This window comes from Macaca thibetana, chromosome 10, assembly GCF_024542745.1.
Source record: "Macaca thibetana thibetana isolate TM-01 chromosome 10, ASM2454274v1, whole genome shotgun sequence".
Taxonomy (NCBI): domain Eukaryota; kingdom Metazoa; phylum Chordata; class Mammalia; order Primates; family Cercopithecidae; genus Macaca; species Macaca thibetana.
Genome location: NC_065587.1, coordinates 89,371,036 through 89,392,341, shown reverse-complemented (window position 1 = coordinate 89,392,341; position 21,306 = coordinate 89,371,036). Strand labels below are relative to the sequence as shown.

The 21,306-nt window shown below is 42.8% G+C and overlaps 1 protein-coding gene across 4 annotated transcripts in view; it reads left to right on the top strand.

Moving 5' to 3' along the window:
* The first annotated feature begins 4,285 nt into the window (after window positions 1-4,285).
* Window positions 4,286-21,306, top strand: part of RALGAPA2 (Ral GTPase activating protein catalytic subunit alpha 2) — a 321,485-nt gene continuing 304,464 nt past the window's right edge. For 3 of the 4 annotated variants that reach the window (XM_050745427.1, XM_050745428.1, XM_050745429.1), the window contains exon 1: window positions 4,292-4,549. In XM_050745427.1, coding sequence (XP_050601384.1) covers window positions 4,444-4,549 — 106 coding nt within the window. In that variant the 5' untranslated portion in view covers window positions 4,292-4,443. Of the gene's footprint in view, window positions 4,550-21,306 lie in introns of all 4 variants that reach the window. The other variant, XM_050745426.1, reaches the window with a different exon arrangement.

The following is a 21,306-nucleotide window of genomic DNA, read 5'->3' as shown; positions in this document are numbered from 1 at the left end:
TAGCCACTTATAGAAGTATGTGTATATAAGCACCTTGTTAGACAATCACAGGGTTCTCTCTGGCATCTGGTAGTTCTTGTTTTCTAGGGTGGCTGCAACAGATTACCAAAAATGGGGTGGCTTAAAAACAACAGAAATTTATTTTCTCACAGTTCTGGAATCCTGAAGTCTGAAATCAAGGTGTTGGGCTTCCTCTGGAAGACTCCGGGGGGAATCCTTTCTTGCCTTTTTCAGTTTCTCTTGGCTATAGGGGTCTTTTTGTTTGTGGATCCATAACCTCAATCTCTACCTTGGTCTTCATGTGGCCTTCTCCTTTGTTTCTATGTTTTCACTTCTTTTGTTTCTTATAAGGACATTTGTCATTGGGTTTAGGGTCTACCCAGGTAACCGAGGATCTTATTATATCTGCAAAGATCCTTTTACCAATTAAAGTCTCAGTCACAGTTTTCAGGGATTAGGACATAGACATATCTTTTTTGGGGGAAGGGTGGGCACTGTTCCGCCCACTACATTGGCTATTATAAATAGTACTGAAAGGAATACACTTCCACGCATGGTTTTATATTTATTTCTCCATAGAGTTACGCTACCAATTACATATATTGTTAGGTTTATTTTTTCCGTTTATTTTTTATTTTCAGGCTTGTCTTTTTCTGTTTCAATTTTTGAATATGTAAAACATTTATATGGCTCAAAAGTGAAAAAAATATAAAAAGGTATACTCAGAGAGGCTACTGAGTCCTTTCCACCTCTTTCTCCATCCCACTTAGGTAGGCATTAATGTTAGGGTTTTTTTTTTTAAATCCTTCCAGTGTTATATATTATAATATCTGCAGGCTAGATTCTTAGAAGTCAAAATTCTGGCTGGGTATGGTGGTTCACACTTGTAATCCCAGCATTTTGGGAGGCTGAGGCCCGTGGATCACTTGAGGTCAGGCGTTCAAGAACAGCCTGGCCAACATGGTGAAACCCTGTCTCTACTAAAAGTACAAAAATTAGCCAGGCATGGTGGCGCGTGCCTGCAATCCCAGCTACTCAGGAGGCTGAGGCAGGAGAATCGCTTGAAGCTGGGAGGCAGAAGTTGCAGAGAGCTAAAATCACACCAGTGCACTCCAGCCTGGGGGACACAGCAAGACTGTCAAAAGGAAAAGGAAAAAAAAAAAAACAAAAAAAAACCTTGGCAGGCCAAAGCCTACGGATCACCTGAGGTCAGGTGTTCAAGACCAGCCTGGCCAATATGACAAAACCCCGTCTCCACTAAAAATACAAAAAAATTAGCCAGTTGGCCGGGCACGGTGGCTCAAGCCTGTAATCCCAGCACTTTGGGAGGCCGAGGCGGGCGGATCACGAGGTCAGGAGATCGAGACCATCCTGGCTAACACGGTGAAACCCCGTCTCTACTAAAAATACAAAAAGAAATTAGCCGGGCGTGGTGGCGGGCGCCTGTAGTCCCAGCTACTCCGGAGGCTGAGGCAGGAGAATGGCGTGAACCCGGGAGGCGGAGCTTGCAGTGAGCCGAGATCGGGCCACTGCACTCCAGTCTGGGCGACAGAGCGAGACTCCGTCTCAAAATAAAATTTAAAAAAAAAAAAAAAAAAAAATTAGCCAGTTGTGTTTGTGCATGCCTGTAATCCCAGTTACTTGTGAGACCGAGGCAGGAGAATTGCTTGAACCTGGCGAGATAGCGCCACTGCACTCCAGCCTGGGCGACAGAGCCAGACTTCATCTCAAAAAAAAAACCAAAAAAAAAAAAAAACAAATTGAAATTCTGGGTCAAAAGGCAAATATTTATTTTTGCCAAATTTCCTTCCACAGGAGTTGTAGCATCTAACATTTCTACCAGCTATGTTTTCTATAGCTTTACCAGCAGACCAGAGTGTGTTATCACACCTTGTCTCTGTGGATGTTTTTTGTTTGTTTGTTTGTTCTAATTCAAATGGTATTTCAGAGCAGTTTTAATTTGCATTACAAGTTTTGAACTTTTGATCTCATTATTCTTATTTGCTGATTACTGTAGGACATTTATTCAACAACACTTAATGTCTGCATAACACTTGGCACTCTATAACTCCAGGGATAAAGAATTCAGTACAAAGCAAGTGAAGCCCTCAAAGGGTTCACAGCCCAGCAGGAATGAATTTAGAAAGAACAACAGAAAGTAAGAAGAGCCATATGGTATGTGCATGTGGATGAAAAAGTACCAAGATAATAATACTATATGTTTCTTCCTTTTTAAGAGAAGATTTGGAGTTCTACATTTTCATTACTGGGTAAAGGCTAGATATGATGGGTGAGATGAATCTATATGCACAGATGCCTGTTTCTGGCATTACCAAGCTGGACAGTATCACATGTTCACTGTACACTGTCATTTATTCCCACAGGTATCTAATCACTCAGCCTCCTCAACTGGATTGGAAGCATTGGAGGTCAGGAAGATGCACCTTATACATCTTTTATCTCCAAGGTTTAGAATTATGCCTTACACATTGGAGGTGCTGAATAAACGTTTGATGATGATGGCAGCTTGCTTTGCAATACAAAAAAAAAAAGAATTTCCTAAGACAAGCATATTCTATTTGTTCAGTCAGTGTAAGGAAAGGTATCTTCTCCTAAAGGAATTGGGCAATGAACATTGTGATTTGCTATGCATAATCAGATACAAGCTCAACTGCTGTAACAAAGATTCTCAAAATGCCTTGACTTAAGACATTATTTTGCTCTCTTGTAGCACTTTTGGAGGTTTGTGGTCCTGATGTGTGTTGTCATCTGGGGACTCAGGCTGGTAGGGCCACTCTGCCATCATCTTGAATGTGGGGCTTTCATCTCTGGGTCTGAGAGTGATCCATGCTATTGGGTTTATCAGTAGCCTGTTCTTTTTTATTGCTGAATGTGTTCATACAAAGGAATATTACATAAGTCTAAAAATAGAGAGAGGCTCTAAAACTGTGAGTTTGTTTTTTTTTTTTCTTTTTGCCTGCCTGGTTGAAATATGTAGGACTATTTTAGCTTTTTATTATATTTCATTTAATGAACTTTTATTGAGTGACCCTACAGGCCAAATACTGTGCTCAGGAATGGGGATACAAAGGTGTGTAAATCCTTGTCTCTTCCCTTAAGTTATAGTTCAGCTAGAGGAGGAAAAGACAGTTGTGTTGTCCCAATTTGGATGGAAACTACGTGATTCTACCTTAAGTACTTGCTGAAAAAGCTGAAAGGATGTCAAAACTTGCAGGATCCGGATGCCACTATACAATCCTACAGTGTAAGAAATCTCCTGACCATCTTCCAGCTCAAAGTCTTGCCCCAGGGAATAGGCGCCTGGCTTTAAAAAGTATACAGGCCTGAGTCAGATCCCTCAGGGTCTATTTCTGGTTCTGCTACTGGATCGCCATGTGGCTTGCACAACACAGAGAACACACCCTTCCTACAAACAGGCAAGATCCCAAGGAGCCCCCTGAGCGAGCGACCTCCATACCCCAAGTGAGGCTGGGTTCCAGGAACCAAGGGGCCGGCTGAACTCCTCACCGGGGCAGGCTCTTCCTTAGAGCCAAAGCCACTCATCTTAGTGTGAAATTAGAGCTGCGATTTCGGCACGGTCAGAGGGGCTTCGACTCGTTCCCTGGTGTGAATCCAGAAGCTAAACCTAAAAATAGTTTGCATTTGAAAAGCCTTGACACTTTTCTCACTGAGATTTGTGTGTGTGTGTGTGTGTGTGTGTGTGTGTGTAGTTCACGTTGCACTAGAGGAAAATGTTCTCCTCTTTATCTCCTGCGGTGCGCGCGCAGGAGATAGAGTGACGCTACGGACGATCTAGGCTGCCGGGGCAGAGGGCGGGCAGGGGCCACCCTGCCCTTCTGCGACCCTGGAAAGGAGGTCGCAGCGCGTCGCCTGCTGGAGAACTTCATTTCCCAGGAGCAATTGCGGCCCGCGGCAGGGCGGGGCGACGTGCCCAATGCCAGCCCATTGACTCCCATCGTGCCGAAGGCCGCCAGCCTGATTGGAGGACTGTCTCGCGGTGCATCTCGGGATTTGTAGTACAACGTGTGCGTGAGAGGAACTCCTTTGTGATTCGAAGCGCCTCCTCCGCGCTCTCAGCGCGTCCCCTCTAAGTTTTGGCGCGGACGGGCTAGTGTCCCGCGAGGAGAGTCGGGCTGTGTGCGCGTGCGTAGCGCCCAAGGGGCCGGGAGGCACCTCCCGCGGGGCGGGGCCTTCGGTCCCGCATCGACACCGCCTTCCTGCCCCGCCCCTCGCCGTGACCGGCCCGCCCCTCCTTCCTGGAGCCACAGCTGAGGCAGCGGCGGCGGCAGCAGCGGCGGCAGCAGCCGGGCTGGGGGCGGCGAGTGGCCCGCGCGACACGCGCCGGCCTCGACCCTATGCTTTGATTCGCGTGGCGCAGGCGCCTACTGCCCCGCCGGCGGGGCCCGGGCTTCCTGCCGCGGGATGTTCTCCCGAAGGAGCCACGGGGATGTGAAGAAGTCCACCCAGAAGGTGCTGGACCCGAAGAAGGACGTGCTGACCCGCCTGAAGCACCTGCGGGCGCTGCTGGGTGAGGCGCGCGCCGGGCGCGGGGGTCGGGGCACCTGCTGGGAGGGCGCCCCTCTGGGCAGGGGTCGGTGGCTGGGAGGCGGGGGAGGGGGATAGGTGGGCGTCCGACCCCTTTCCCTGGATCTGGGCTTGGACCCCCGGGGCTTTGTTTCCGGAAAGCCGCAGCCTGGCCCTCGGGCGCTGCTCCAGTCGCCCTCGAGTTAAACTTAGCCCAGATTCTCGCCGGGCGCCTGCGCTCCCGGAGAACCTGGAGGCCGGGCACAGAGGTACCTGTCCCCTCTCCTCCCAGCAAGTGAACTGGATCCCAAGTGGTCATCACGCGCACACATTGAACTGTCACCTCCCCCTTTCATTTTTAAAATTTTATTTTTGAGTCTGAGACTCTAAGTAGACCGAGACCCCAAGTGAACCCAGCACAGACCTAATTGGGCTCTCATCTCTGTCATCCTCCTTTTAAATTTTATTTTTACTTTTGAGTGTGAGACCCCAAATAGACTGAGATTCCAAGTGATCCCAGCGCAGATTTATCATCTGTTTTCCCATGCTGCTTTTTAAATTTAATTTTTATTTTGGGTTTGGCTGCTTCAGTTTCTTTGTGTCGTTGGAGTGAAGGGGCCTTCTCTTCCTGCTTGGAGAGAGGGGTGGTTTTCTCCTTTATTATCAGCGTGACAGTGATGGTGTCTGCCACCTTCTGGTTTATGGCCTGCCGGGTGGAGGTTCTGAGGAGCTCAGGTGGGCTTGGAGTTGACCTGTAATGAAGCTCACCCCTGTGGGTGTGAGGTGTCCACAAGGCCTCCTGTCACCTGCTGCATGTGATCTGAAGCTGGTTCGCCTAGGCTATGTTTTGTTTTCTGTATTTTTTGCCTCCTAAGTCTTTTCTTTAGGATGAAAATACCTTTGCTGTCTCTAGACACACTTACTTGCCTGTGTATTTGGTGGCGAAGGAAAGAACACCTTATGTTTCTTCTAGGTGTCTTTTAGTCCTAAAATTCACAAAACTTGCCTAGTGCTAATGTGTCTGTCACTTGAAAGAATATTGCATAAAATGATTTAACATGTGAGGATTTTAAATAAAGATCTTATTCATGAGATCAGAAGTTGCTGATTATTTCTATTTATATTCTACCTCTGAGGGGGAAAAGAACCCAAGCCAAACCAAACCACACCTGATTTGGCCAAGTGAAGTAATTCACAGTCTCACATTCCTTGAGGTTACACTGACTTGTTCAGTCTGAAATGAAATGTAAATTAGTGACTGTTACAGGGATTCGTTTTCAAGACTTTTGAGAGTGAAGTGTGGTGTTCTTGATAAACTGAATTTTCTACTTCCTGTAGATACCATGCACTCACAGGTTGCACAATACACAGGTTGCATTGTGTGGAGTTCCTAGTAGTGACTGATTAACACCTACTGCAGGGACATTTTTGATAAAGGAGAGTTGAGCTGTGTTTTAAAGCACTTGATACTTCGAGCCTTTTTCTGTGCTTTAGCATTTACACTTTTGTTCTGTCCAGGTCTGCAAGATTAAGTTGGCTACATTTTATAAAGGCAGAATCAAGTAAACCTAGATCAGGTTATTTCTTAGCACACAGTACATTGTTCCTATTCTGAGAAAGTTGTTTCTTTTCAAGTTTGTGGAATTGTAGTTTCACTCTAAGGTGTAGTTTCTTATTTTAGGGAACTTTCTTTTATCATTTCACGAAACTCATCATGACCTCAGTTTTGTAACATGGAGAAGTTCTTTTATATTTCCTTAGGTGTATGATTTTTGTTGATATACTTACGGGAGGAGTGGCCCAGTTTGCTTTGTTTATTACTGTGATCTTTGTAGGGACTAGATTTTTGTAAAATGTGTCTGAGGAGTTCTAGTCATAATATTTAATGTAAACTTTCACTTGCTCCTGTGATTTATTCAAGACTTCAGAAATAGTACATTAATGCACTAGTTCCTACCTAATCCCAATATTCTATTTGGTTGCTACTCAAAAAAAAGTCTGCTTAGAAAACAAAGGCCTCTTGAACTAAAAGTTAGGAATTAAGCCAAGATCAAGGAAACTATTTGAAGGAAATGAATAGTAATTACTATTGTATTTTTATGTGTGTATTTATATAACACTTTTGCTTTTCATATATTTTATCTTGAAGTGATAATAGTGATTTTTTTTTTTAAGTATACAAAGATTATGCCACTGACTTGGGTATTTGCAGCCTGTCCCTGCTGCCTGCAGCTTCATGACTCGAGCTAGTTACGTAGCCTGTCTTTGAACCTTGGTTTCTTTACTCTGTAAAATGGGCATGGTAATGTTTGCCTTTTCAAGGATGATTGTGAGTATGATGAATAAATGACTTCAGCTTGAAGCAGGCCTTTAACAGTTTCCTTTCCCAACATATCTCCCACCATTAATAGGATTGGACAAGTATTTTGATAGCTAATTTTTCTCGGTCTTTCTTATTTTTGATACTAGTGATGAATTTGTTCTCTTTCCTAAAAAGTAGTCTGTATTTAAAACAACCGGGTGAGAAACATAAAATTAGTTGTGGAAGTAGAGTATTTCTTAGTGTCATGGTAATAACTCCAATTTGGATGTAGATACTTTGGCTTGGCTATGTATTATAGACTGGTCTGGTATGATTAACTTTATTTTACAGAGGGGTAAACTGAGGCACAGGCCGGTTTGACACATGGTGTCAAGACATGGAGCAGATTTTACTTATGTTAGAGGAAGAACAAAGAGCAGTTAGATGCTGTGACTTCCAGTTCTCCCTACACTGTTGACAAAACAAAAACCACAAAACCCTCTGTATTACTATATTGCTCCAGCAAAGATTCCCTGTCTTTTTTTTTTTTTTTTTTTTTTTTTTAACAGGGTCTTGCTCTGTTGTCCGGGCTGAGGTACAGTAGTTTGACCTTGGCTCAACTACTACAGCCTCGGCCTCCCTGGCTCAAGTAATCTCCCACCTCAGCCCCCGGAGTAGCTGGGACTACAGGCATGCACCACTACACTAGGCTCATTTTTTTTTCTTTTTTTGAAATGGAGTCTCACTCTGTCACCCAGGCTGGAGTGCAGTGGTGCCATCTTGGCTCACTGCAACCTCTGCCTCCTGGGTTCAAGTGATTCTCATGCCTCAGCCTCCTGAGTAGCTGGGATTACAGGTGTGTACCACTGGGCCTGGCTAATTTTTATGTTTTTCGTAGAGAGAGGGGTTCACCGTGTTGGCCAGGCTGGTCTTGAATTCCTGGCTTCAGGTGATCTGCCCAACTCGGCCTCCCAAAGTGCTGGGATTACAGGTGTGAGCCGTCATGCCCGGCCAGATTTTTATATTTTTTGTAGAGACGGGGTTTTGCCATGTTGCTCAGGCTGGTCTTGAACTCATAGACTCAAACAATCCTCCTACTTCAGCCTCCCAAAGTGCTGGGCTTACAGGCATGAGCCACCATGCCTAGCCAGATAGTGTGTCTAATTAAAAGTTGAGTGTTTATGATGAGTCCCAAATTAGGATATAGAAATGGCATTGATATAGTGAGAAGAACAGATACAAAATAATAGTAAATTTATGGTGTGTTATGTAATTAGATGGTCGGGTATATGGTAGAATCCATTATAGGATTTCAGAGAACAAAAGAGATAATTAAGAATGTCACAAAAATAAGGGCATCTTTAAGGAGGTTTGTAGTCATCTGTTCTCACGCTGCTAATAAAGACATACCCGAGACTGGGTAATTTATAAAGGAAAAAGGTTTAACTGACTCACAGTTGCATATGCCTCAGGAGGCCTCACAATCATGGCAGAAGGTGAATGAGAAGCAAAGTCATGTCTTCCTTGGTGGCAGGCAAGAGAGCTTGTGCAGGGGAGCTCCCGTTTATAAAACCATCAGATCTTGTGAGATTTATTCACTACCCTGAGAACAGCATGGGGAAAGCCACCCTCATGACTGAGTTATCTCCAGCCGGCCCAGCCCTCGACATATGGGGATTATTACAATTCCAGGTGAGATTTGGATGAGGACACAGCCAAATCATATCAACGTTTTACTCATGCTGGGCTCCAAAGAATGGTTAGACTAGTTCTGTCCAATAGAAATATAATGTGAGCCATATGTGCAATTTTAATCTTTTTTAGTGACCACATGTTAAAAAGTAAAAAGAATCAGATGAAATTAATTTTAATGGTGCATTTTATTTAAGTCCATGTTTCTAACATGTATTATATCTGCAGGTAATCAATATAAAATGCTATCAGTATTTTTTACATCTTTTTTTCATACGAAGTTTTTGGAATTCATTGTATATTGTATATTTACAGCACATATTGGTTCACACTAGCTGTGTTTCAGGTGCTCATTAGTCATATGTCACTAGTGGCTGCACACTGGACAGAGCAAGGTTAGAATTTGGGAAAGTAGAGGGGAGGGGCAATTCCCACCAAGGGAAGATGGAAGAGCTGGTGGTGGAAGTAATGTGGCAGTGATATAGGAGGGTAAGGAAACCAGCCTGGCTTTCACTGCGTCCAGTGGGGCAGTAGCGAGGTGTGGTGTTTGGCACTGAGGACCTTTGCCCAGAGGATGTCCACAGTGTCCTGCATAGGCCAGGGGTAGAGTAGGGTCCTAGGGAATGAGTGGAACAGTAGCCTGACAAGCAGAAGCTAAGGCTGGCTGGGGGATCATAAGCCAGACTCAGGTCAAATTATGACCTAGGTTTGGACCAGAGTAGAGAACCGTCTCTCACAAATGCTGTATATACAAACAGAGCAAAACACAGCATTGTCATATAGTTCGTTTTGTGCATATGTCGCTCTAGGTAGGAACAAATTGACATACAGTTTTAAATGTCTTTTATTTTATCATTAGCATTTTTCATGTTTTGTTCCTCTCATTTTTAAGTACAACTGTTTGTTAAGACCGTGTCCCATAATTTAGCCTACGATTTCCTGGATTGTTAAATTGTGTTATTTTCTCTCCTTCCTTCTTTCCTTTTTTTCTTCCTTCCCTTTTCCTGATATAAACAATACTTCAGTAAACATCTTGAGGAGCAGCTTTTTCTATATTTCATTAGAATAGATTTTATTGAAGTAAGATTGCTGGGTTTGAACATTTGATGATGATTCACAGTGCTTTACTAAGTGTTGCTCTATTGGCCCTGCTAGCAGCAAGGATTGAGGCTGCCATTTTCACCGTAGTCTGACTACAGATAAATACCTTTCTATAATTTGATAATTGGTGGTAGGTATTTGGGATAATAGGAGTGTCATCTACAGAGTGAGAACAATTGGGAAGGGATCCTGGGCAAGGATGGGAAAGATGAGTTTGGTGTTCTACATTTTGAGTTTAAGAAAAGGCAAGATCCAAGTGGCGTGTCTGAGGGGTGTGGGACATGGGATCTGGACCTTAATGAAATGATAGAATGCTATCATATGTTTAGTTTTATTGGTTATTATCATCATGACCTCATTGAATCTTTTTGCAACTGTAACAAAGGAAGTGTTCCTCTCCCCAGCTGAGGAAACTGAAGCTCAGTGAGAATAGCTCCTTGTCTGCTAGCAAGCAGGAAAGCTGAGACTCATCTGATTATGAAGGTCATGTTATGCTTCTGCTAGTTATCTGATTCAAAAGGAAATTTACATATCAGAAAATATATTTATCCAGTAGAATGAATGATAACATAGAAACAAAACCCCAGCAATTTTTGCATGCCTCCCAAAAATGTTGCTGTGATGTTGGCTTCTCTCTTTCTGGTCAATTTTTCTGCATTTTTCTAGGGAGACTTAGGATTATCATATTTGATTGGAGCATGGGCAGACGATAAACAGTCTCCTCCAGTGTTTTAGTGTTCATTGCCTTCCCTGTAACCTTGGCAGGCCTAGCAGGTGATAAATATTTGCCTGGACATTAATGCCACGTGGACATTCTACAACTAGAACAAAGCTGGGAGGTGTAATTTCAGACTCTTCGGGCAGTCTTAGTATGGTCTATCTCAGTTGACCTTGTTTGGTACAAAGTGATTTTGTCATAATGCTTCCTTTGCTATTTTTTCATCAATTACATTTATAACCTCTGGAATGTAAATGGAACTTTGGACACATATATGTAGCACAAATACGCCATCCCTCCCTCTAAGGCTTGAGGTTGTCTAGACTTCTGATGTGAGAAAAGTGAACATAGGGTAAATGTCCGAGCTCAGATGTTTTGTTTAAGATACTAAAAAAGTTTGGCTTCCATCTTTTACTCTGAGAAGGGAGATAATTGGTAGGTCTAGAATATTTTGCTGTAAACTTTTATAATTTGGATTTTTATTTTGGAAGTACTTTATTTGTGGACAGGCATAATACTTTTACTAGGTGTTTAGAGTACTGATCTTTGGTTACCAAACTGAGTATCAAGATAGAACTACAAAGAATTTTTTTATTTAGAAAAAAACTTGGCCGGGCGCGGTGGCTCACGCCTATAATCTCAACACTTTAGGAGGCTGAGGTGGGCAGATCACGAGGTCAGGAGTTCAAGACCAGCCTGGCCAGCATGGTGAAACACCGTCTCTACTAAAAATACAAAAATTAGCCAGGCGTGGCTGCTTGGGAGACTGAGGCAGGAGAATTGCTTGAACCTGGGAGGTGGAGGTTGCGGTGAGCAGAGATCGCACCACTGCACTCCAGCCTGGGCAACAGAGTAAGACTCTCAAAAAGAAACGCAAAATCACAACAAAAAAAACCTTGACTTTCAAAATAGCAAATTGTTTCAATTTGAATTTTTAAAAATTTTAAAAAGAAGGCATATAAATTATTGTTCTGTAAAATTAAGAATAATATAATGTGTTAAACAATTATCTTGTCCTTGAATTTAAAAAAAATCAAGCTGGGTGCTATTGCTCATGCCTGTAATACCAACACCTTGCAAGGGTTAAGTGAGAAGATCAGCCCAGAAGTTCAGTACCAGCCTGGGCAATATAGTGAGACCCCTTCTCTACAAACCGATGAAGAAATTAGCTGGGTATGCTTGCATGTGCTGTGGCCCCAGCTCCTCGGGAGGCTGAGGCTGGAGGATCACTTGGGCCCAGGAGGTCAAGGCTACAGTGAACCTTGATTGTGCCACTGCACTCCAGCTTAGGTGACAGAGCAAGACCCTGTATCAACAACAACAAAAATCAAGTCACAAGCATTGTTTTAAAGAGTGTGTGAGTGCGTATGTGTTTGCCTGCATGTCTGACATAAGTAAGTCTGTGTTTAGATGTTAATAAGGCACAAGCCCAGGATTTATGGTTTGGTAGGAGAAATAGCCATGTAAACAATGAAATTTACCACGAGGGTTCTGAGTGGCACTGAGGAGTGTGGTGGAACCATAGAGGTGGGCACAGGTGCAGAGGAGGAACAGCAGCAAGACCTCCTGGAGACACCAGCCAGTGCTTCTTTAGGGAGGTTAGGTCTGAAGTAGGTTTTGAATAATGGATAAAGGATTTTACCAGGGGGACAAGTTGGGGATGAGGGTACTATAGAGAGAGGAACGTGTGCAAAGGTAATGGTGTGTAGCACCATGGAGTTAAGTGCACAGTGTTTTAACTTATGGTGTAGGTAGATGTTGGGACTCCAGTGAAGAGTTTTAAGCAGAAGAGTAGCCAAATCCTGTCTCTTCCCATTTAGTGTCTGAGAATCCCATTCTCCTCTGAGATTTGAAACATAGATGCTGGGAGAGAGAGAGCTCCCTTCCTTTGGATTGCAAGCCCTGAAGGTATAGTCTGGGCTGCTGGCATTTGTTTTTCCCACCATGTGGGGAGCACGTGCCTTAAATTGAATTCCACACTCACAGCGAATGACAATAGAGAGGTGGAGAGTGAGAGGAAGCCCCTGAGTCCTGAGTTGGGCCGTGTCTTTGCCAGGTCCATCCTGAGCTGCTCAGTTGCAGGAACTGGTAACATGTTAACTAGCTTGAGTCATGTTTCTGGGTCTTGCATTTGAAAGAACACCTAACATGGAGGTGTTTGTGTGTATGGAGATTTGACTTTTATATTTTTTTAGAACTGGAGGAATTTGAGTTTATATAGAAGTAACTAATAAAGAGCGAAATTGAAGAAACGGGGGATAATAATGCAGAATGGTGTCATCTGCAGTGAGATTGAGAGCCTGGGGTGAGAGATCAGGCTTAACAAGAGGGACACCTCTTCTTCTAAGGCCACTTGAAGGAAGCAGGAATGGGGTGCTGGGTGATGGGGACAGGGAGGGAGTTCTCACATCATGGCTTCTGTCCCCTCTGTGAAGGTAACAGGTGAAGTCATTTGCTGAGCCAGTTTTCTCACTCATGTGGTGATAGGAACTTAAATATGTCTTGCTCCCTCTTCTGTGCCACATAACCTCTTAAAAAAAGGACATCTGTTATCTGGAAGGCTTTGTTTTTTTTCCTTAGGGAGTGACTGAAAAATGCATTTAACGTTTATGTTAAATATTCACTAAGAAGGCGGAAAATCTATATAGAATGAGGCCAGTTTAAGTAGCACAGATGTGGTATGCCCGTCCACTCAATGACCATGTGCCCCAGAGTGGACCTAAGGTGGGACATGGGCACCCACCATGTTGCCGATAGTCTTCTTTCCTTTGTGCCTTTCACTGTGAGAGCATCCCCCTGCTGGGTATGACTCCGGAGTTAAAGGATCATTTTAATTTTTTCTACTTTTGCCTTTCTTATGACTTAACCGCATGTAAAATGTAACTCTGTTGATATCTCAAATTCATGTACCAGTTTACACTTTTGCAAAATGTCTTCTCATATTCTTATTTAATCAAATTACTACCTTAAGCAATCAGTTCATATTAATTATAAAAGAAATTTATTAAATATCTATTTGTGAATGTATTTTAGGTGGTCTTCAATACAGGTTATTTTACATAGTTAAAGCCTCCTGAATGTGTCAATACAAATAGCATTTTCCGGTGAGAGGATCCAGAATCCACTAACAAAATCTAGCAATTGAGAATTTGATAAAGTAAAAATAGGAATTTTAGAGAGATTATGTCATTTAAAGGATTTACCATATAGATTCTTAGTAGATTGTTTCTGAGTTCATTCTGAATCCTCAATTCAGGGTTTTAGCCTTAATTTTCAGAAAAGTGATGTTTCATAACCATTTTATGTCTTTTATATTGTTTTAGAACTGAAACCACAGCTATTTTAAAAGTAGTTGTAATCTTTTTTTTTTTTTTTTTTTGGGGGGGACGGAGTCTCCCTTTGTCACGCAGGCTGGAGTTCAGTGGTACAATCTCGGCTCACTGCAACCTCTGCCTCCTGGGTTGAAGCGATTCTCATGCCTCAGCCACCTGAGTAGCTGGGATCACAGGCTTGCTCTACCATGCCTGGCTAATTTTTGTGTTTTTAGTAGCAACAAGGTTTTGCCATGTTGGCTAAGCTGGTCTTGAAATCCTCGCCTCCAGTGATTAGTCCACCTCGGCCTCCCAAAGTGCTGGGATTACAGGCGTGAGCCACTGCCCCTGGACAAAGTAGTAATCAAATTTTGGTATTATAATTATGGTTAAGTTAAAAAAAATCCCTTTTGATAAAGTTCAGGAGCCCATGGATATTGTGTTTGATTTCAAGTGATGACACATATTCATTGAACCTTAGCCATGCTTGAAAGTACAAGCATGGTACTTGTGACATTGCTTGTGCCTGACTATGACAGCCATAAGAATGTGCTGCTTCTCCTGCTGTGGGGAGCATGATTGACTGATGCCCCCAGCTGCTGCTCCCTGAATCTACCAATTTTGAGCCAAAGCTTAGTTTCCCTTGGGAAGCTCTTAGCCCATTACTGAGCACTGCAGGAGTATTAATGCTACCTATTCCTGCACACTTCAGATGCCTCTGAAGGGCCCCTTTGGCTTGAGGACTTCCTGTTGGCCTAAGACCTTCTCAGAACTGTGTTGACGTCTGACACTCTTCCTACTCAACCTTCCTTCATTCCCCACTCCCCTTCCCAGGGGTCAGACCTGCATCATAGTCTAAATCCTCTCCCTGCCTTCACCAGCTCCTTCTCATTTATCCTCCATGGGCATTTTCCCCAATAAATCTCTCGCATGTCTAACCCCGTCTTGGCCTCTACTTCTCAGAGAACCCAAACTAATCTACCATCCATTTCCTGGAAGCCGTTGTCCATCCTGCCATCTACAGTTTTTCCAGGAGATAGTGCCAACACTTTATATCTTCCATGTGGGCTTTCTTCATCCTCTTGCCCTGAATGTATCTCTTCTCAGAATTCCCACAGCACTTTGTACCTTTTGTTTGGTATTAATGGCCTTTGACTTTGCACCATGCTTATTTTCATATTTATTTATTAATTTTTTTGAGATGGAGTCTTGCAGCCCAGGCTAGAGTGCAGTGGTGTGATCTTGGCTCACTGCAACCTCCGCCTCCTGGGTTCAAGTGATTCTCCTGCCTCAGCCTCCTGAGTAGCTGGGATTACAGGCACCTGCCACCGTGCCTGGCTAATTTTTGTATTTTTAGTAGAGACGGGGTTTCATCATCTTGGCCAAGCTGGTCTTGAACTCCTAACCCTGTGATCCATCCACCTCAGCCTCCCAAAGTGCTGGGATTACAGGCGTGAGCCACTGCGCCTGGCCGCACCATGCTTATTTATTTATTTATTTATTTATTTATTGAGACAAAGTCTTGCTCTGTCGCCCAGGCCGGAGTGCAGTGGCACGGTCTCCACTCACTGCAACCTTCACCTCCCCTGGTCAAGCAAGTCTTCTGCTGCACCCTCCCCAGTAGCTGGGATTACAGGCACGTGCCACCACGCCCAGCTAATTTTTTTGTATTACTAGTAGGGATGGGGTTTCACCATGTTGGCCAGGCTGTTCTTGAACTCCAGACCTTGCGATCTGCCTGCCTTGGCCTCCGAGAGGGCTGGGATTACAGGCGTGAGCCACTGTGCCTGGCCCATACCATGTTTATTTGTGTTCACGCCTTATACGTGTTCTTTCCCACTAAATTATAAGTACATAGAGAACCTGAGCAGCTTCTTTTGCATCTTGATTTCTCTTGATAGCTTACTCCTCTATTTGGAATAATAATAATTAATATTTATTTAGTACTTTTTATGTGCTGAACAGTGCCATAAATATTTCTACATTTATTAATGCATTTAATCTGCCCAAATGAGATAGGGAATATCATTATCCCTGTTTTACAGTTGAGATACAGACAGGTTAAGAACCTTGTTCAAGGTTACACATCCAGTTAGTGGCAGAATCAGGATTTGAACCCAGGGAGCTGGCTCAAGTTCCTTTATTCACTTAGCAGTTATATGTCCAACACAAACTATGTGCCAGACATTGTGCATAGCACTAGGCATACCAGAGCTTGCAATCTTAGTTTAGAATAAGTAACTTTTTTTAAAAAAAACCACCAACCAAAAATGTGATTTCTGAATAGCTGGATCTAAGTCTACTGGGGAGCAGAGCTGGTCCATCATGGCTTAAATAATTCCTGAAAGCCTTCCTGCCCCAAAGATTGTTTTCATCAGTCAGAAGTTTCCAACATTAAATTAATGATTCAAGATCATGAATTAAGAGTGGTGGTTTCTCCCAAATGAATTCTCTAATCTCCTTTGTTTATACACATTCATTATCAGACCAATCTCTTGGATTCTAAGGGGAATAGATGTAAGAAAGGACTATTTCCGTGGACCAAAGGGAGAGAGATTGGTGTTTGTAAACCTTGATGAGGGTTGGGGGAAAGAGGGGCAGCAATGCTGGAGAGCTGTTGGCAAGGGCAGGCTTAGGCAAATTCCCCAGATATTCCTTCATGGGAACAAAATTAGAGAGATATTATTGTAAAGTTTTAAATTTATAAAAACCAAAACTGAGTCACATTCCCCCCAGTCAAAGACCTGTTACAGCTAGTGAGGAAATTGTTTTTTTACATTTCAACTTTTATTTTTGGTACAGGGGGTACATGTGCAAGTTTGTTACATGGGTATGTTGTATGATGCTGAGGTTTGGGGTGTGGATCCCGTCATCCACATAGTGAGCATAGTGCCAAATAGGTTTTTTTTAACTCATACCCCACTCCCTCTGTCCCCACTCTAGGTAGTGTTCAGTGTATCTTGTTGCCATGTTTATGTCCCCTTGTGCTCAGTGTTTAGCTCTCACTTACAAGTGAGAACATGTAATATTTGGTTTTCAGTTCCTGTATTAATTCGCTTAGGTTTATGGCCTCCAGCTGCATTCATGTTGCTGTAGAAGACATGATTTCATTCTTTTTTATGGCTGTGTAGTATTCCATGGTGTATATGTACCACATTTTCTTTATCCAGTCCACCACTAATGGGCACTTGGGTTGATTCCATGTTTTTCTGTTGTGAATAGCATGGCGATGAACATATGAGTGCATGTGTTTTTTTGGTAGAATGATTTATTTTTTCCTTTGGGTATATACCCAGTAATGGAATTGCTGGGTCAAATGGTAACTCTCTTTTAAGTTCTTTGGGAAACTCAAAACTGCTTTCCACAGTGGCTGAGCTAATTTACATTCCCACCAACAGTGTGTAAGTGTTCCGTTTTCTCCACAGCCTCAGCAGCATCAGCCATTTTTTTTAACTATTTAATAACCATTCTGACTGGTATGAGATGGTATCTCATTGTGGTTTTGATTTGCATTTCTTTGATGATTCGTGATGATGAGCATTTTTTTATATGTTTGTTGGCTGCTTGTATGTCTTCTTTTGTGACATATCTGTTCATGTCTTTGCCCATTTTTTAAATGGGGTTATTTGGGAAAAATTTTTAAATGAAATCTTTGATAGTATTTTCAAAACTACATGGAAGAGAGGGGAACTGAAGACATATGCTGCTGCTTTACAACTTCTGTTAGGGATCACCGTGTTTTATTTCTGTCTGGTCATAGTCCTGGTGTAAACAGTGGACTCTCTCTATTCCATGGACTCTATAGTATCTAAGAAGATGAGGATGCATGTGGCCAGTTAGGCTTGATGTGGTATAGCTTATGCTGAACTCCTGGAGTGGAAGTAAAATATCCTCTAGTCTTCCTCAACATGTGTCTGTGTCTTTGTCTGTGTGTGTCATATTGCAGATATTTGTCTTGGAAAGAATTGTTCCTTTTCTCTTTTCCTGCTCCCAAAATAAATAAATATAGAAACAGACACATCACCTTTAACTGAAGTAAAAAGTAAATAATGAACTGGAAAAATATTTGAAAGTTATAAGAGGAGAAATAGTTACATACATAATACATAAAAAACTACGTGTAATTAACAAGAAAAATTGTAGTAAATAAATGTTCAAAATGTATGTATATGTAAATTGCAAATGGACAAATGCTAAGACCCATATGAATGTTTTCAGTGTTTGTTCCTCACTAGTAATCTAAATATATAAACTTAGAGATTAAAATGTATTTATCCATTATATTAGCAAATTTGCTGTTGTCTTTTTTTCTCTGATGATAGTATACAGTGTGAGCTGTCTCCACTTTTGATAGGACTGTAACTTGGAACAATCTTTCTGAAAAGTCGTTTGTTAATACAGATCAATGGTCTTTAAAATGTATATCCCATTTAACCCAATTTCCTCTTTTGCAAAAGCCTATTCTACCATCAAGAAGTGCTTTGCAGCATTGTTTGAATGTTAATTTTTTTTATTGAGTTGAAATTCACATAACATAAAATTAATCATTTTAGACCAGACATGGTGGCTCACACCTGTAATCCCAGCACTTTGGGAGGCTGAGGTGGGCAGATCACCTGAAGTCAGGAGTTTGAGGCCAGCCTCACCAACATAGTAAAACTAAAAATACAAAATACTCTACTAAGAATACAAAAATAAGCTGGGTGTGGTGGTGGGTGCCTGTAATCCCAGCTACTTGGGAGGCTGAGGCAGGAGAATCACTTGAACCCAGGATACAGAGGTTGCAGTGAGCTGAGGTCGTGCCACTGCACTCCAGTCTGGGCGACAGAGTGAGACTCCATCTCAGAAAAACAAAAAACAAAAAAAACAAAACCGAAAACCAAAAACCTTGAACCCAGGAGGTGGAGGATGTAGTGAGCCGAGATTGAGCCGCTGCACTCTGGCCTGGGCGACAGAGTGAGACTCTGTCTCAAAAAAAAAAAAAAAAAAAAAAAAAAAAACACAAAAAAACCCACTCTTTTAAAAGTAAACAATTCAGTGGTGCTTAGTACATTAACAGCATTTTGCAACTGCTACCTCTATCTTCTTCCAAAACATTTTCATCACCCCTGGAAAACTAACCATTAAGCATTCACTCCTTATTCCCTCCTTTCCCCAGCTCTTGACAGCTACCTGTATGTATATGTTTAACCAGACTAGGCATTTTTTTTTCTTTTCTTAATTATTCTGCTCCACTAGAAGGGTAGCATATATTGAGTATATTTGTATTTGTAATACTTAGGACTTTAGGTTGCAAGTGGCAGAAACCCATCTTGAACTAACTTAAGCCAAAGAGGGATTTAATGACATACGTAACTAAACAGTCTAAGGGAACGTTTGGCATTCGAGATGACTGTCCACAGGGATGTGGTCAGGATACTTACTCAGTCTCATATCCACTCTGTCTTTTCCCACCTCCCCACTTGGTGGAAAATAGTCTCTACCTTTGGTTCTGTGTTTTTGTTTTCTGTGCTTCTGCTTCATTCTCAGGCCAACTCTGCCAGATACAGGTGTGATGGTCCCTAGCATTGCCAGCCTGACATGTCCTGGCAGCTAGTGACCCTTGAGAGGAGTGTGGCCACTCCCCTAGGGCCCGTACCCATTCCTGTACCAATCACTGGGTGAGGGAGATGGGGTACGGTGATTGGCCAGCCTGGATCCCGTGTCCTGTTCCTAGAGATGGAGTACTGTGATTGGCTAGCCTGGATCACTTGTCCTGTTCCTAGAGATGGAATCTCATTCTGGCTCCTGTATTTCCGAGAAAGTAGAGGAATAGAGGAAAGGCATTCTGGCACATTCCCTCCCAGAACAGAACTGCTTGTAGCTCTGCCCATGCCCATTTATACCATAAGAGGTTCATTGACTTTTGTGCTAATAATCATATATCATTGAGCAAAGCTTAGATGACATTCTGTAAATTCTATTTAAGATTATGGGAGTCATATTTGAGGATTATTTTTCTGTTTTTTTAATTAAAAAAATTTTTTTTGAGATAGGGGTTTCTCTCTGTCACAAAAAATTTTTTTTTGAGATGGGGGTCTCTCTCTGTTACCCAGGCTGGAGTGCAGTGGTATGATCACAGCTCACTGCAGCCTTGATCTCCCAGGCTTAAGTGAGAGGATTATTTTTCTAGTTTGATGGGAGTAAAGAGTTGCCCTTTTAACAAATGGGATTGACTACTCTTTAGGTCTATGTAGCTTGGACTATTTCCACTGTTTTTAAAGTCATTCCACATATAGTGACTGAGTGCCTGCTATTTGCAGATGAAGCCCTAGCGCTCATGGGACTTTCATTCTATTAGGGTAGATGGACAAATAACAGGCCGGGCGCAGCGGCTCATGCCTGTAATCCTAGTACTTTGTGAGACCCAGGCAGGTGGATTGCTTGAGGCCAGGAGTTCAAGACCAACCTGGCCAACATAGTGAGACTCCATCTCTGAAAAACAAGAACAAAAAAACCAAATAACAAATATATGATACAATTTCAGGTAATGATGATAGAAAAATTCTGCTTGATAAAGGTACGTGTATGCTTATTTAGATATTGGGGTGAGGGAAGGCCTCTCTGAAGAGAGCTTTGGACTGAGACCTGGGTTAAGCAAAGGAGCAGCTTTGTGATTATTTTTGGGGAATAGTGTTCTAAGCAGAGGGAACAGTAAGTACTAGGCTCTGAGTCATAAATAGACTGGAAATCTCATGGAAGTCAATAGGGGTGGAGGGGTGGAGGATAGAAAGAGCCAGGAAAGGAGCAGGGGTGGGAGAGGGGAGATAGGGGTAAGATGGCGTGGGACTTTGGCATCCCAGTAAGGACTTGGGATGTTACTCTAAGTAAGATAAGATGGGGCACTCCAATGGGGCTAAGAGCAGAGGATTGATCTGAGCTGACCTTTAGGTCTCAAGGAATCAATGTGGTTCCCTCATAGAGACTATACTTGCTTGGTTAGCTTACCAGAGATTGGTTTTCTGACCACAAGCTTTGTAACAAAGCTTTCTTTGGCTTACTTTATAAAAGGTCAGATCTTTTGCCCAAAAACTGACCAGTGACTGGAGGCAGACAAGGGAAGAGGGAAGAGAAAGAAAAGCAGTGCCAGAGAAGAGAAATGAGTGGCTGCGGAAGCTGTAGCAAGCATAGGTGTTAAGGATGATGGGGACAGACAGCCTGTGTCCTCCTTACTGCAGCAGCGAGTAGTGATGAGAAGACAGGATGGAAACACTTTGTGGCCAGTGGGTTGGCAAAGCTGGAGTATAGTGGGCCATGTAATGGGCCCACACAGTGGCCTGAGCTTGTAGCAATATGGAGACGGGCTTGCTGTTATCCCCAACTCTACTGACAGGCAGAGAACAGGCACATTAAAAAGTGCTCCTGCTGCTGACAAAAACATGGAGATCTGTCAGTGACTGGAAAAGAATGAGACCAGAAAAATGTTGATGGGTCAGTACACCAACAATTTAATATGAATGGTTGCAAAAGGCAGCAAACACTGCAGATTGGCTCCACATCAGATATCCACCTAAGTTAGGACCCCAGTTGTGCTTTGTGTTGGTCTTTTCTCAATGGAAAGACCTGAGGGAATCTTGATCTTTGGCTCTGTTAATTGC